This window comes from Schistocerca americana, chromosome 1 (assembly GCF_021461395.2).
Source record: "Schistocerca americana isolate TAMUIC-IGC-003095 chromosome 1, iqSchAmer2.1, whole genome shotgun sequence".
NCBI classification, from domain to species: domain Eukaryota; kingdom Metazoa; phylum Arthropoda; class Insecta; order Orthoptera; family Acrididae; genus Schistocerca; species Schistocerca americana.
Genome location: NC_060119.1, coordinates 1,008,522,425 through 1,008,540,464, shown reverse-complemented (window position 1 = coordinate 1,008,540,464; position 18,040 = coordinate 1,008,522,425). Strand labels below are relative to the sequence as shown.

The 18,040-nt window shown below is 38.8% G+C and overlaps 1 protein-coding gene across 1 annotated transcript in view; it reads left to right on the top strand.

Moving 5' to 3' along the window:
* Positions 1-4,564: 4,564 nt before the first annotated feature.
* The window catches only part of LOC124595957, a 123,721-nt gene continuing 110,245 nt past the window's right edge, over positions 4,565-18,040 (top strand). Inside the window, exon 1 of the mRNA XM_047134886.1 lies at positions 4,565-6,004. Within this exon, the coding sequence (XP_046990842.1) occupies positions 4,565-6,004 (1,440 nt within the window). The remainder of the gene's footprint in view (positions 6,005-18,040) is intronic.

The window sequence follows — 18,040 nt, the reverse complement described above, 5'->3', positions numbered from 1 at the left end:
CTACACTGGCACCTGTATCCTGCCGTAAACATACCAATATCACAATTGAATGCTCTGCCTTCAGTGTACAAGTGTCTCCTAACCTGGTCTGCTGAACTGCTCTCATACTGTAACGTAATTCACATACGCTGCCATATTAAAATCTGTTTTCTTGTGGCTTGTTACATTTGCCGTCATCTAGTCGATATGCCGGCCTTCTGTACTGAAGGAAAACTAGATATTATTTTAATTTTTGATGAATGTCACAGAAATGCAACCGCAACTGTGACACTGTTTGCTGAACGCTACCCAGATCGGCGGTGTCCATCATGTGGAACCATTGGCAACATCTGCAAGACACTCACGGAAGCAGGAAGCTGGGCTCCCACAAAACGTCAACGTACAATGCCAGTATCTGGTAATGGAAACGAAATTGCTGTTCTGGCTGCTGTAGCACACAATCCTCAGGTGGGTGTATGAGAAATTGCACAAGGTGTAGGAATAAGCCACAGTAGTGTATGCGGAATCTTGAATCAGCATCGATTTCATCCGTTCCGTATCTCACTGCACCAAGAACTGTATGGGAATGACTTTGAATCCTGCATTGCGTTCTGTCATTTTGAACTTCAGCAGTTGCAAGGTAATCCAGCATTCCTAAGCAATATGTTGTTTATGGACAAGGCTTCATTTACAAATTGTGGTAATGTGAATCTGCGGAACAAGCACTACTGGTCCATGAAAATTCCCCACTGGATTCGCCAAGCTGCTCATCAATGACAGTGGAGTGTCAATGTTTAGGGAGGTATCATTGCTAACTGTACTGTAGATCCCTAACTTTACCGTGGAACATTGAATGGACAGCAATATGCATCATTTCTTCAGCACACACTAGCGCTCCTCGTGGAGGATCTAGGATTGGAAACTCGTCTATCAATGTTGTTCCAACATGATGAATGTTCTGCACACAATGCAAAAGTTGCCAGAGACATTCTAGATGCAACATTTCCAAATAGATGGATGGGGCAGGGAAGTACTGTGCGATGGCCAGCACGGTCCCCTGACTTGATGCCATTAGACTTATTTTTCTGGGACAGAGTGTATCAAGAACCCCCAACGACATTAGATGATATGCAATATCGTATTACTGCAGCATGTGCAGCAATATCTGTAGAAACTCTACAATCTGTGCAACACTCTCGTTACCCATCTGCAACGTGTATTGAGCAAATGGAGGGCACTTTGAACATATGTTGATGTGACACAGTTTCATTGGTCAAGATGTGGGTGTATTTTCTATACTAGATGTAATGCACAAGAATACAGTTTCTGTGGGCAACAGGGCACTAGTAAATGTGTTTAGGAAAGTGAATTCAAGTGTGTTATCTCTAACTGTTGGTCTAGTTGTCATTTCGTTAGAATAAACATAAAGTTACAATTTGAAAAATGTAACTTTGCATTGAACGTGTTACTTTTTTGTGGATTGTGCATACCTTCCCATTGTGTGAGCCCCTGACACAGGCAGTGTGAGGTGCACTCTGGAGTCTCAGGGCATGCGCTATCTGTGCGCTTCATTTATTTCAAGTGTCAACTTCGCTTCGCAATTTCTTGGGAAGTAGTTGATGTATTGCGATGCAACCAATGCTATTATTTTTGTGATTTTTCGTGCTATTGATTGCATATGAAATAATAGGAGGTGTCTGTTTAAAAGTACACAAGTTTGTGTTGAAAATAGTATTTGTTTACGTTTTAAAATTTCACATAGTATATGGTTTCCTAAACCCCTGTCGTACGTTCATGCCGGTGAAAACCCTTTTTGAATATCTGTTGTCTTTCCAGAGATATCTGAGGTGGCAGAGTTAGGTGAGACATCCTGTATATTGTTGTAATATATTATTTTAGTCCAGGAAGTGGTCAAGATGAATCAAATTGTGTCTTTCGAACTTAAGAACTATGTAATTTTGGTAGGGATTGCCTTGAGCCAATGGAAAAGCAGATGTCATCTCCAACCATAGAAGCTGCCTTTAATAACTTTTTTTCTTCCACCTGGACCCACTTATTTCCCATTGCTATACGCTTCACAGTATTATTTTAATACAAGTGTGTTATTTTACTGCTTCCATCATTTGACTGGTCTGAGCATCGTATTGGCATTTGCCAGTTACTGGGGATGTAGGGGCACTTGTTGGAGGTGAAAGGTCTGCCTCCCATCTTATGGTCTCAGGAGCCTCCATCTGCCTTTGTATGATGTACACTAATTCTCCCACCCCCCACCCTACTCTCCATCATGCTTACAAAGTATGTTTACAATTTTAAAAATGTATTACAAAGACAAATGATGAAATAGCTTTGATTTGCACTGAATATAGTGCATCAGATAATTAAGAATGAATCATAAACTTTAACAGATTGGAATTTCAAAAACAGTAATTAAATTCTATTTGAAATGATACCCTCAGCTATAACTGCTATTTTCTGAATCTCTTGAGCACTAGGGCACTTTATAGTTCACTCTAACAATGTAGTAACATTATAAATGCATATACATGAATCCAAATTTCCCAAGTTTGGGAGTTGATCTTCCAGTGTTGTTACTCAATAGGTGAACATATGTCATTGGGAGAGTATGGTGACAGTACTAGTCTCTAGGTACAGGAGGTTATTAATGCCTAGAGTGTGAGCCATGCCAACAGGTAGTGCAGAGGGCCCAGCATGTGAGGAAAAGAATATGACACAGACCAGTATATGCATGGAGGTAGGAATTAGCCTGGAATAGTGAAAGCAAGTACAGCCCATAAATCTCAGCCAGGTGATGGAGGGCTGTCCCAGACAGAAGCAAGTGTGCTGATGGCTTGTGCAAAGTTGTGGAATTATGCAAAATGAAATTAACTTACGAACAGAAATAGATTATTTAATCAATACTGCTCATAATATTCACCAGTTAACTCACAATGCCATCCACAGCAGATTACATGATCTAAATGAACAGCTGATAATAATTTGCAATGAGTTAAGTCTGATTAGCTAAAGCAGACAGAAAAACTGAAGGACACTGCTGTCCTGTGTTCTGAAGACTGTATATGTGATGTGATAGAGGAAACAGGATGCAGTTTTCATAGAGGGAGGATATGAGCACCCATAAACTCCAAACACACACACACACACACACACACACACACACACACACACACACAGGAAGGGTGTGCCTCCTGCTGCTCTAAAAATATTGATAAACTGTTCAGTTATGCATTTAAAAGAGGGCAGCATGTTAGAGGACAGTATTAAGAGTGGACAAAGCATTGGTATCATTTTTGGATTATGTTTCTGTGAGTTTTGTTTCTTATGACAAGCTGTAACACCATGTGGGTGCATTGTAGAGTCTTCTTCTAGACACACTAGTGCACTGAGAAGTAAAAAACTGTGTAACATTTTGCTGAGCAAATCCAGTCATTGAATGCTGTATGAACAGTTGACTGTCAGTGGACTGATTTTAGTTGTGGACCCGTGATCACAAGACAGTTGGTTTGATATAGATGGTAACTCTTAGAGAGAGATGGTTATTTTGAGTGAACTGAGGACTAAAAGTGACTGATAAACATTAACACTTGTATGAAGAACCATGTGTTAGAAAAGTGTACTTGTTGTAGAGTGCAGTCTTGGTGGTGGTATTTTTGAATTTTTGGTATGAAAACGTAATATAGTTAATATTCAAAATGCTTTCCTCATTTAAATAGTGAACCTGGACCTGAAGTCTGGAACAAATGTGCAGTAGCTTAACAGTCAACAGAGACCAGTTAGATCTTCTTGAATGAGTTATGTAGTATGTTTTCCTAGACTAGGTAGTGAATTTTCAGGTTTACTGAGTTTAGTGAGGTATGAGAAAATCTAAACCACACTGCTGCTGTAGGAAACAAATTTTCATAAGTTTTCCAGTAGCATATAATCTTGATCTTGTTGATCCCCACAGCTAACACTAATTTTAACAATAATGAAAACCACATGAAGTGTATTATACCCTATTACTGTGCTACAACAGTTTAATTCTTAGAACATATTCAGGATGTTGAGTTGTGCTCAAGCCATCATATATATTGCCTGATTGTCATATGTACTGTTACAGACCAAATCGAGAAACAATGACCACAAACATTCTGCCAACAGCCTGGTGGAAGTACGGCATTCAGGCATGCACAATAAACTGCATACATTATACTATAAGTAGTATGCCACGCCTGCTCACCAAACCTCCTTAAGACAATCAACAAAATGTTTGTGATAAAAGTTTCTCAACTTGGTCTTTAACATTGCATACGACAACCAGGCCATTTGCATCATGACTTCACCATGACTTGGTAGCCTGAAGATATCCTAACAACAAAACTGGTCATAGTACAATATGTGTCATAATACAGCTGAAATGGCTATCATTAACAATTAAATTTCCAGAGAGCATTTGTTCCAGCTTATGAATTTCTTAAGCTTCGAAGGGACAAACTTCATTAGCTATGAAAGATAAAGAGGGGGTGAGGCATGATTTTTATGCAGCTAAATATTTTGTTCTGTTTGCTTTGTTACAGAAATTGACAAAATGGCAGAAGCAATTTTGCTCCAGCAAGGGCATACAAGTGAAAAATTGATGGAAGAAGCCTTGCATATCCATAGAATCATTCCACAGAGAAGTATTGATGAGATATACTCATCACTTGAAACTTTCTGTGATGATCCAAAGAGGGTAAAGAGAGTTGTGCTCAAGTTTTTGGGTCATGTAAAGGAAGGCAGTCCCACTGCTGATGATGCCATTGAAGAATTATCTAAGAGACCGAAGGAAAGAAACTATGATGATGAGCATAATCAACCATCTACATCAGGGATACCATCAAAAAAGCCTTCTGAAATTCCTGTTACGAGTGATGCAAATGGAGACAATGGAACTAAGCCTCTGACAACTAGAGATATACCAGTGGATGCTGATGTGTCAGCACATAGTGATTCTCTTCCTGCTGAAAGTGACAAACGTGTCATAGCAGATGAAGCATCAACTTCTTTTTCGGATCCTACAGTTCCAGGCTGTGTTGGAAATGGAAATCATAAGAACATGTTTGACAGGATCCTTCAAGCTGACTTAACACTGCCTGGACCATCTACTGCAAACTATGACGATTTACTTGTCCCTCCTCCTCAACTTGATGACAGCAATGTTGTATACACTGATGTTAATGAGGTGGATGGTGAAAGTAAACAAGCATATTACAATACTCTCATGAAAATTTTTCCTGATGCTCAAAAGGATTTTGTGAAAAGCATGTGTGATAAATGTTCACAAGATGCCAACTGGTTAAGTAATGCTACATCAAGTTTATTGGTAAATGGTTACCCAAAAGCTGCAGATAACAGTGAACAGGAAGTGGAGCTAGTAGCAAACCAGGAGCTTTCTGGAAGAATAGATGAAAATTATTGTGACCTGCTTGCTATAACTCCAGATAACAGTGAACAGGAAGTGGAGCTAGCAGCAAACCAGGAACTCTCTGGAAGAACAGAAGAAAATTATTATAATCTGCTTGCTATATTTCCAAATGCTGATCCAACTTATATAAGAGAGACCTGTGAACGGATTGCAGATGACGAAGATGCAATGAAAAAATTTGTTAATGACACTTTAGAAAGTGGCAAGTACCCAACACTAGCAGAGTATGAGGAACAAATGAAAGTAGTGGAAATTAGAGAGAAGTACTTAAAAAATTTCAAAATTGAAGAGTTTTTGGAAATTTTTCCTGATCCTTTTAAGTACTTTTTTGAAGAAAAAAAGAATGACAAAATTAATTCTGAGTTAAGTTTAAATTATCTGAAATCCCATTATAAGGAAATATGTACAGCAGTTTTGCAAGAATGTTTGATGAAAAATGAATACAGTCTCACTAAATCGTGTGCAGAGTTAGATAAGTGCCAAAATTTTACAAAATCACTGCATGGTGAACATGAAATACAGTACAGTGAAAATGATGTGAAGGATATTTCATTTATGCAGGAGGTAAGTGATCTATATTAGTATTAACAATTCCATTTGGTTTTGAAGTTTGTGTGCGCATAATCTTAGTTTGGATGTTCTGGTGTATGTGAATTATTTTGTATGATTGAATTATTCCCTTACCTTTTGCCACTCTTATATTATGGTGATGGATATTCCAGGATGGAAAAAATATATAAAAAAATGGGGAAAGGCAACCACTCACCCATTTCTAATTGATGCATAGCATATAGACACATATAACACTTCAGGATTTGCATGCTTTAGAGTTACTGCTCCTTTTCTGGTTTAAATAACGCATGAGTACACAAAGATTAAAAAAAATCCACTCATGTGTGGCCATAGCAACACTTACTGCTTGTGGGCTGTTCATCATGCTGACAGGAGTGAGAGGAAATGGTACTAGTGCTTGGCGACTGGAAAGGGGTTAGATTTGTTTGACAAGGGAGATGAAGTGAGTAGGAGGCAGAAGAGGGTAAGAGAGATGGCTCACAGTGACAGTTGTAAAATGGCTGCAAGAGGTGACAGTCATAACAACAGAGAGAGAAAGAGAAAGGGGGGGGGGGGAAGGGATATTGCAAAAGAGAGCAGAAGATTTGGACATGGAAGGAATAGTGTGGCAAATGACAGGATGAGGAAGAGTAAAGATAAGGAATGGAAAGTGGACTAGTGAAAGTTTTGGCTTGAGGGAGTTTGAGAATAAATTATATGCTGGTGGGTGCGATGCAAATGGCTCAGTTACTGGAGAAACTGCTGAAATCATTGGGGCTGTGGTTTACTGTGTGCTCTTTATGGTTTGCCACAGTTTGGTAGTGGTCATTCGTGCAGGTGGTTGGCTGGTTAGGTTCCATCCCTTCTTTGAATGCTGGATAGTAGTTGCAGCACAGCTAGTATGCAACATGGCTGCCTTCACATTTTGCTCTACCTTTTATGTAATGGGAAATGCTGGTGACTTCGACAAGATTTAGCTCCTTGAGTTGAGAAGAACCACATAATTGGATTTGTGTGCTGATGTTGAGATTCATTAGCGTAGAGTTGAAGCTATCTTTGCCAATCTAGATCATTAGGTGCATTTTATTGTAATATTCTCCCTGCTTAATTGAGAGATGACTTTGCAAAAAACTTCAGCTTGGATTTTATTTCAGCTTGGATTTTATTTCATTTTATTCATCATACTGTGAATGCATTAATGTGGAACTCTGCTTATAACTTTTTAATGAATTTAATATAGAGGTTTCAAGTTTCTAGTTTGTAATATGTATTTGTTATTCTGTGTCAGGGCTTTCTTATTGGCTCTTAGAATTGATCAGCAACAGAAATTCCTCACAAATTGTCGCATACATTCCAGCAGTGTTTGATTTGTGAGGGTATTCAAAGAGAGAGAGTTAAAACAACACCCCATGAAAGTCATAGTACTGGAACCTCTCTCTCTCTATGTCTTTTTTAATTGCAATTTTTACTTCATAAAAAATACGAGTGTAAAATTGAAAAGCTATGTTGTAGAAGAACTGAGTTTTCAGCCACCCATGAACACCAGCAGAATGGTCAAAACACTGCATTCCAGTGACTTAATTTTGCACAGTGTCATTCAGGAAAATATTTCTGTAACATCTGCATCTATACTCTGCAAGCCATATGCTGACTTTTGTGTGTTTAGGGTATTACTATCAATAACACCAGCCCCTTCCTTTCTTGTTTCATTGACAAATGATGTGTAGGAAGAACACTTGGCCCTAATTTTCTAAATGAACATTCGAAGAGAAGTGGCATTATTCTTTGTATAATCTCTATTAATCCTATTTGATAACAGTTCCAAGAGCCTCAGACTGAAGAGCAGTGTTTGAGAAGCAATTATGTGAGTGTTTTGTAAGCTGTTTCTTTCTTTGATGAATAATTACATTTTCTTTGGATTGTTCCAATTGATTTCAGTCTTGTCTCTGCTTTTTTACAACTGATTTCATGTGGCCATTCCACTTTAGGGTGCTAACTGTTTGTGCTCCTAAGCATTACTTAGGCATTGCTTTCATAATGGTGATGATATGTTCATCTATCAAACTATGGATAACCTGTCCCTTGCCCTAGGCTTTCTCTTGCTAGTCCACAGGGGTATGTAGGAGAGATTTAGTGTAAAGGATGGGGAAGGTAGTGGCAGGTTTGAGCTGAGGCTTGAATTATGTTTGGATCCTCTGTAAGTAAGATCATCACCTGTGAAAGTTCAGTGTGTTGAGGTGCGTCCAGATCCAACAAACAGTTTTTATGTCAGGTATGTACACATGACAATAATCTCTGTGCTATTAATACCCATCAATTTCTGATAATTTGTCAAGTAAAACTTTCTAATTTCATGACTAATCTGGCGTAAAGTAAAAAGAAACTATTTTTCTCTGGCATGAACTGAAAAGAAACTATTTTTCTATTTAAATGATGTACTGAAGACTGAGAATGGATAAAAAAAAAATGAACATATGACTTTCAATTCTAAGTAAAACAACATTCAGCAAGAATTAATTTTCACTAATTAGTGTGTCACACTTCAAAGTATCTTTTGTACTATCCACTCTTCTTTCTCTTCATTTCTTTTTCAGTTGTGTATTATATTCCAACATAAATGCTGATGTAAAATTGAAAAGGTATGTTATAGGAGAAGAACCGAGTTTTCATCCACCCATGGACACCAGCAGAACGGTCAAAACTTTCAGAAGTTGAAGTAGAATGGGAGAATGTAATGATGATATCAGCTATATTATTTTCCTTACAACATTGACTGTGACCTTGAAATCCCTCATACTTAAATATGGAGTGCTTACTTATGTACTATAAAGCAAAAACTAGTGGTATCTCCAGACGATTGTCATTCAGGGGACATCAACACAACCTGAAGAAACATTTAAATGAAAGGTGCAAAACTACTATACGGAAAATTACTGTGCCAAGAACTTAGTCAAATGATCAAGATGGAAAAATAAACAGTGAACAATCAATAGTAACAGTTGAGTCATAGTCCATTAACTGAAAGGAAAAGGCCATCATTGAATTACAGTTTGGAAGGGAAAAATTTGAACAGACTAGGGGGAAAGGTAAAAGGAAAATAAAAAATAAATAAATGATGAAAAGAAATCAGAATGGATTAATAGTTAAAGATGAAGACAGAAGAAATTGGCTAAGTAAAAGTGAATCAATTGAATCAAAGAATTAAAAATTGACAATGAACATAACAGGTGCTTGTCCATGACAAGAATTTTCTCCATCTGGATGCCCAGTAGATTTATTGGGTCGAGCCATATGTTTTTTCAAATGAGGACTTGTCCATGAGATGTGACGATGAACTATTGGTTAATCTGCTGGTTACAACTCCAGATTCCCACTAGAGAGCTTGCAGTTAGATGGTACACCATATTCTCATGCTACTATTTGTCCAAGAACTGGCAAGTTTGCTTCCAGTTGTCAGTAGAAGTTGATCTGTTGGGCATATTAGTTGTATGTTTTTGGGTGAGCTCTGCCTCAATTGATTGTAAAGTATTAATCATGCTTGAGAAATGACTGGTCCTCAGAGATGAAGTAACCAAAGAAAAAGAGAGAAAAATGATGACTATCATTGGCACTTCAATTGAGCAGGACTAAAACAGATAATTGTCCTTGTAGGACATTGGCTTCACACACACACACACACACACACACACACACACACACACACACACACACACACAACTCAAAATTTTCATACTTATTTTCAGTATTTCATTGGCTTCACACACACACACACACACACACGCACACACACACACAACTCTAAATTTTCGTACTTATTTCCAGTATTTCGCTTACATTTAGAAAACTGTGTCACTTAATGTGTTTGATTTTCTGACAAGCAGTATCAGAACTAGAGTGCACTGAAAAGTAGCAATACCTTTGGCCCTTCTGTGAGAGTGTCAAAAAGGTGCACCTCACCACCTCCTCATAACTAAAAAAATTTACATGTTGTCAACAAAAAACTATACACCATGTTAAAGTACATTAAATTTCATAAAGAGATGTCAGTAACATTCAGTTTTCTCATAAATATGGGGAAGAAAAGTGAAAATCACAAAAAAATGCCTTCTGCATTATAATGCCAATGACCCCTCCCACAAGTCTACCTTTCATTGGCACTATATTTTTGGTATATTATGCTTAAAAGAGTTTATTTTGAATGGATTGATGAGAAAGCATATTTGACAAAAACAATAACAAACTTTACAACATATTAAGTATGTGACACTGAATAGTAAGATGAATATGAAATCTGTATGTGTCCATGAGTGAATGTCAAGCCCGGGCTTGGGTCATCACTTCGAGTAGCTTCTGCATATGGAAAAGAAATAATATGGATACAAAAGACAGATATGCTCTGCAGTGAACTACGAAAGTATGAAAGAATACTTGTATTGATGTCATGTGTACAGTGTTTTTTACTCGTTTCCATTCTGGTCTTGGTGTCACAGGCAACATTTCTTGGGCACTGGAATGTCCAGTTGAAGGATTGAAGGATATTGAGCAATGGATGGTTCAGCTAAAGTGTCAGGCTGTGGAAGATCTAGCGTGAACAGTGAGCTGTTACTGTTCTTCAGCTGAAAAAATTGTAAATAAATGATTAATATTGTGATAGAGAAAATTAATTAGTAAAGATGCATAATACTGCAAAATATTACATGAATTAATACTTAGCTGCTTCAGATGGTAGCACTGCAAGAGGATCACCCAGGTGGTCTTTGCCTCTCTGTCAAAACTGTTGTCAATGTTGGAGCAAGATCATGCACATTGCTGGCACAGTTTCATGCAGAGCAGCGCTACTTGCCTACATGGACGCCAACCTTGGCAATCTATTTTGCAATGTCAACTTCCACCCTCATTGCTTCAGATCCAAGTAGTTTCTGATCCATTGCGGCATCTTGAGGAAAACCCTGGATGTGTGTTGTTGAGTTGCAGATTCAGTGGGATGTGTGGACCCATATCTGCTGATGCTTTGGAGGGCAATGTCACATATCACTTATACCTCAGCTTGTTGAGTATTTTGACTGAGTGCTTAGCACCAGAAAGGGCAGTGAGAAATTTCTCATCAGCAACTGTTATTTCCTTTGGATAGGTTGAAGGCTCAGTGAATTTAGTAACATACGATTCAAGGTGTGGATTTTTGGAGAGAGTCTTGAGAAATTTAACCTTGCCTTGGTTGAATAATGCAGACATAGTTGCAACCACTCTTTGTGTTGAGGAAGAGCATGTGGTTGGCAACACTCCACTACACGTCCCAGACTGTAGGGGAACTGGGAGGCTGTATCTCTCCCTGGCTTGAGGAAATGCACATTGGGTGGAGCTCGGAGACCCATCATTATGACCGGAAGGTCAGCTTCTTCCCCACAATGGCAACGCTATTGTGAGCCAAAGACAGGGGTTCTGCTCTCCACTCTGTAAGTGTGTCTGCATCATCAGCTGCTTGCTTGTAGGCAATTCCACTTTTAGTGCATTTTGTCATCAGCGTGGATACTAGTCTATCCTTGTTTTTTAGAATTTGATAAAGAATTTATTTGGGAAACTGTTGGTGTCACAGTGCTGCTAAATTGTATCTCTATGAACTGCTTTTTGGTTGACCTGATCAGGCGCTCAGTGGGCTAGGTCCTCTTCTGTCTGTCCGAGTACTCATTGAACAAACTGTTGTGCTTTGATTGTACACTATCGCTCAAACGTTTTTGAATGCCCTGAAAGTAAGATCAAAAAGCTAGTTATCAGATTCAAATATGAATTAGCAATATTGTTTTGCCAGTGTCATGCTCAATATAACATTTAAGAGTAGTGTTCCATGTTTTTAAAAATGAAATCGTTCAAATCTAACTTTCTGTTGTTATGCTGTTCAGTTTTCAAGCATTGCATGCTGCTGATTTTGTATTGTGGTGGCGTAATATAATCTTTTCTCACTAGATGATGTTGATAAGGTATCAACAATTCTGAAAAAATGGTGACAGATAAGAGAGGCGGTTATGCACAAGATATCAAAGAGTGAACTTCAGTGCATGCCCAGTGTAAACATCAATAATGGGGCGAAGAAAGAAGCTTTCGACAAAAAAATGTTCTGCAGTTGTGTCTTTATGTGCAGCTGGTCTTACTATGCAACAAATAGCATGTCAAGAACATATTTCCTTAGGATGTGTCCATTATACCTTGCAGAGGCATGCGAATACTGGCCAGAATATGGGCCAACCTCAAAAGGGTAGGCCAAAAGTCACATCAAAACGTGATAACAAGTATATAGTAGTCAGGAGTAAACGTGATCGCTTCAAAACAGCACCAGTTTTAGCAGCATAACTCAACCATAAAATGGAAAAGCCAGTGAGTGAAAATACTGTGAAAAGATGTTTTCAGACAGTGAACCTTAACGAGTGTGTGGCGGCTAAGAAACCATTACTGACAGCTATTAATAGGCTGAAGAGGCTTCACTGGGAAAGTCAACATAAAAGTTGGGAAGTAAATCAGTGGAAAAAGGTAATTTACACAGACAAATCCAAATTTGAGGCCTTTGGTACAAAGTAATTCAAATTTTTTCGCCGGTTGCCAGATGAACGAATGTTTCAGCAATGCAAATCTCCAACATTAAAGCATGAAGGAATTCCCTCATGGTCTGGGGATGTTTTGGTAGTGGTAAGACTGGTGATCTCATAGAAATAAATGGAACAATGAAGAAAAAAGATTGTCATCGCATTCTACAGTATCATGCAAACCCATATGGAAGATGTTTGATTGGCAAAGGATTCATCCTACAGCACGATACCAACCCTAAACACACTTCAAAACTGTGTAAAGCATATTTGGAAAATTTAGAAACAAAGAAGGAACTGAAAAATATGATCTGGCCATCCCAGTCTCCTGACTTTAATCCTATCTTTAATCTATTTGAACTGCTTTGGGTCACTTGGATAGGGCATTTAAATCAAGGCCTATTACAAGTGTTCATCAACTCTGGACCAGGCTACAAGAGGAATGGCAGCATATCGCCTTGGACACCCTGATGAAGCTGACAGCAAGAATGCCCCACGTTTGCAGTGCATTGATAAAAGCCAAAGGAGGCTACTTTGAAGAGAGTAAAATTTGACTACATGTATTTATAGTTTCAAGAAAATATTATTACACATCTCACTTTGAGTATTTCTAAAATTTCTGGTTCAGATTTGCATTTTTTCTTCAAAATCACTAGCGTTCAAAAACTTTTGAGCAATAGTGTACTTACTTCATATGTAATGGATCTATGTGTCACAAATTTGTTCAAACGTATGCACACTTGTATGAATCTGTGCAAGAAAAAGCTCTCACCAGTCACATATTTTGTACTACCTGGATCTAGAGCTGTGGGCTTCTTCAGCTTATATCTTGCAGATGCAAGATAGATTGGTAAGGTCAGTATGGGTGTAGGCAAGTGGAACTGCTCTGTACAAAACTGTGCCAAGCAGTGTGAAGGTTGTGTTCCAACATTGATGACAATTTTGATACAGAAGATGAAGATGACCTCGACAAGCCTCTTGCAGCACGACTTTCTGAAGCAGCTGAGGCAACAGAAAATATTAATTCATGCACTTTTTGTAGCCTTACGCTTCTTTAAGAATAAATTTTTCTTGATCATAACGTTAATCATTCAACTGTAATTTTTTCAGTCAAAGAACAGCAACATCTCACTGTTCAGTCTGGACCTTCTAAGCTTGTGATACTTTGGCTAGACTATCCATTGCTCAATATACTTCAGCTAGATATTCTAGTACCCAAAAAACATTTCCTGTGCCACTATCAAGAGGCAAATGGAGATGAGTAAAAAAAGCTGTGCACCTGACATCAGTACAAGTATTTCTTCATACGTTGTTAGTTCATTATACAACTTCTCTGTCTTTTGTGTCCATATTTAATCACTAAGCGCCTTCTTTCTTTTTCAGATGGAGGGTCTACTTGAAGTGATGTTCCAATCCTGGGCTCAACATTCACTCACTTCATGACTTATGTACATTACGACAAACAGGTTTCATTTTCGTCTTCCTATTTATTGTCATGTATTTAACACACTGCCCAGTGCCATTAATATGATCACCTGTCAAAATCCTGAATATGGTCCACAATGATAGATTCACAGTTGTGCTGATCCATTGTACCTTCCAGAATGTCAAGATCATGCAGGGAATGGCACGAAAACATTCCCCAGACCATATTGTATCCTTCTCTGGTGTGGACTCTTCAAACAATTGTTGCAGGGTGTTTGCTTTCAGACGTTTCAATCCAACAGACATCTATTTGATGGAGAGCAAAACATAATTCATCCAAAAAGACCCCTTGTCGCCATGCAGTGGATGTCCAGTGGAAGTGTGCAAATTCCAGCCTTCGCCACTGATGAACAGCAGTCAGCATGGGTGCGTGAACCTTCTGTGGAGGCCCATAAATGTCAATGTTTGCTGAATGGTAGTTGAGGAGACACTGTTGGTAGCCCCTTGGTTCATCTGGGTTGTCAGTTGCTCAATAGTTGCACGTCTGTTCACCTGTAGGCATCTCCACAGTTGTCGTTCACCCCTGTCATCTTTGTCCTGTGGTGCCCCACAATTAGTGCTGATTTTGGATAGTGCCATTTTGCCATGCACAGTATAGTTTAACCATGGTGGCAGGCAAACAGTTAGCTGTTTCAGAAATGCTTCCATCCTTGGCTCATAAGGTGATGATCATGCTCTTTTGGACATCAAATAAATTCATTTCCACATTACAACAATGACTGCAGTTTTCAGCTTCTCCCAACACACTTCATTTACTGCCACTAGTACTGCAACCTACTGCTTGTGAGTGGTTCTTGCATGTGGGGTGTCAAACATATTCATTGGTCACATTAATGAGACGGGACCATGTATGTTGTAAATATAATTTGTTAATGTTTTCATCAAACATGCTTTGCCATCAAACCTTTCAAAACAACCTCTTTTAAGCGTAGTACACCAAAAGTATAGCACTGATGATAGATAGACAGGTAGGAAGGGTTGTTTGGCTGTAGGTTCAGAAGGCATTATTTGTAATTTTTGCCCTCCACCCTTATGAGAAAATTGAATGTTACTGACATCTGTTGTAGAAAGTTTAATGCGGTGTAGGGTTTTTTGTTGATATAATCTGTCCATCATAAGAATAAACCTGATGTAAAAAACACAAATGTGATGATTGGTCAGAAGCTGTAGCACACGTACATGGGTGTCGTTACGCTCTTGGAAGTAAGTCCTACTTATGTATTAGATATCTTATCACTCAGTTACGTTAAATGAAACTTTAAGATTTTAAAATGTATTAACAACCATCAACTTTTTTTTAAAAATCACACTTTAGCTACATAGTTTCTATTTCAAAAATCGTGTACAGTCACAGCATCTGCATTGTTGTGCCCTGATTGTCGTGCTGTTAATGCACAGTATGAAAATGGATGAGGCTGCTTTCTGTTCCGTAGTGAGACATGCGCATGGAACACGGTTTAGCTACCCTCTGTAATAAAAAAACTCAGTGAATGGATCAACGAACAACCTGAACAAGTGTCATCGAATGACTGCCAAGAACACACTCAGTGAACGGTATAGAACAAAATGAAGTAAAAAATATAAAGAAAAGGTACTGTGATGGAATGTGAATGAAATGCGGTTGTTCGTGCATTGGTTTAAGTCATACCAATATCATTTTATTTTCTTATTCAATTTGAAATCATACATCTCATGATCATAAAACACATCATAATTTTTTTCTTTTTAATAATGCACATCTTCTTGTTTCTAATTACATATTGGATGCAAAATACCTGTTTCATTTCAAATACAAATTCTTAATTATCGATGTTTTATGAAAGACTGTTCATAAAAGTTTTTAAAATCACAACAGTTTAATTTTTAAGGCAAAAATGAAAAATCAAATCCTCTTTATTTAGACTATGTCCATTTTTTAAGGCAAAAATGAAAAATCAAATCCTCTTTATTTAGACTATGTCCATCATTTTATACCACAAAGGTAGATAACTATATGAAAAACAATCATTTTCACAGCATTAAGCACATCATACAAATGCTGCATTTTTACATTTCACACTGTACCATTACAATATGAACCCAACAGAACTGATCTGGAGCCAGGCTGTGAGATTTGGCCCAAGAAGTAACAAGACTATTAAGCTTCCAGATGTACTGGAACTAACGTATGCAGCTTTTTCACACGTCACTGCTGAACGCTGGCAGGATATAGAACGGCTCATCATAAAAGAAGAAGAGAAAATGCTGCGCCTGCTTGGCTCATTATCAATGCAGCAGGTGACGCTTCCAGAACTGAAATGTATTTCTCGGATTCGGATAAGGAAGGAGCTAAGAGATTATGAGATGACTGACTGTAAGTAATACTTTCAGTGGCTTCAATATTTAACTGTACAGTGAAATTCTTCAATAATCTCTTATGTTACACACAGCTTATACAGAAAGATTACCCTGTAGTTAAGTCAGGAATTTTCATTATTCCTGTTTCTAATTACAGTAGTAAGTTAGCTAAAAACGATAATGTGTTGCGGTTTTTGTCTAGTCATCTCAGGAGCGTATTGTGGGAGATTTGCAACGCGAGCGTATTGTGGGAGATTTGCAACGTATTATTTCATTCTGCTTAAAAATTAAATGACGTTTGAAGCTGTATTGCTCCTATGCTCGTCTCTTCTTATGTGTGAACTGCAGCTGGCCACATCACTGCAGGCTAGCTGTACCAGCTAAAAGGCCAGTGCTGTCCATGTAAAATGCGTTGATAAAGCTGTTGTCCTGTATTATCACTAAGTCAATGTGTGTGTAATGCACAACACAAAATGGACCCTTATTATCATACTTGACAGTACTCGTGACAGCTTGGCTGCAGTCCCACGTGAAATGGAAATCCAATGAGGTTCCAGCAAACACAGAAGAATACTTAGTGCAAATGTTTACATCAGGTTTATTCTTATAATAAATGGATTATGGCTGTTCTAACCCAAGAACACTGTAATTATTGCTCAAAGATTACATGCACACATGGAAGACAATGTCTAATACAAGTAGCGATACACAAGTGGTCAGCAGAGCCTTGTGCTCTAGCCTATATATTCATTAGTTCCAACAGGAGGCACAGCTAGCAGGCTGCACTAACAACTTCCATTGTATTAGCAGACCAGGTGGCCTCTAGTGGCTGAATCAAGCACAATCTTAATGTTCGAAGTATGAAGCAGCACTCACACAAAATTGGTATTTACGGCAGTCCTCTTCCTTTGTGATGAAGTGAACACTGCTCATGTTCATTTCTTCTGTGCTCAGCATAGGCTGTCAAGTTATGCAATGCATTGCCACTCATGTGTAAGGTTGGAAGTGAAATAAGTGAGGACAGGTGCTGGACCTGTCCCCCCCCCCCCCCACTCCCCCACCCCGTCCATGAGAGACCATATAGGAGGACAGAAAGTGCTGGCACAGCTTCCACTTTCATGTCCAAGTCCAAACATAGGAAAGGAGGTTGCGACAAAGTCGGCAGAACAGGTGGAAAGGCTGCAATGGAGATGGTGCCTGTAGAGGCATCGGCTGTGACACCACAGGAGCCAGGATCCTGCCTTGGCCCCAACAGCTGAAGGGGGCACCCACAGCAGAGGAGACGGTTGTGCAAATGTTGGTAGTGGCAGCGTCGAAGGTGAGGGCACTGATCATGATGTAGGAGACAGCCGGGCAGATGGATGATTTGGGGGGGGGGGGGGGGGGGGGGGGGGGAGGAGCAACCATTGTGCAGCCGCCCACATGAGCTACTTCTTGTGACAAATACAAAATGTATGTTTCATCTGAGTCTTAAACATGTGACTAATTATTCTGCTTCCCTGTTAGATTGAGGGTGGAAAGGAGGAACCATGACATGGTGAGCACCACTTTTTTTTTTTACAAAAATCTTCAAATTCCTGAGATATGAAGTGCGGACAATTGCCAGTACCTAACGCACACAGAAGACCTTACATTGCAAAAATTTTTGACA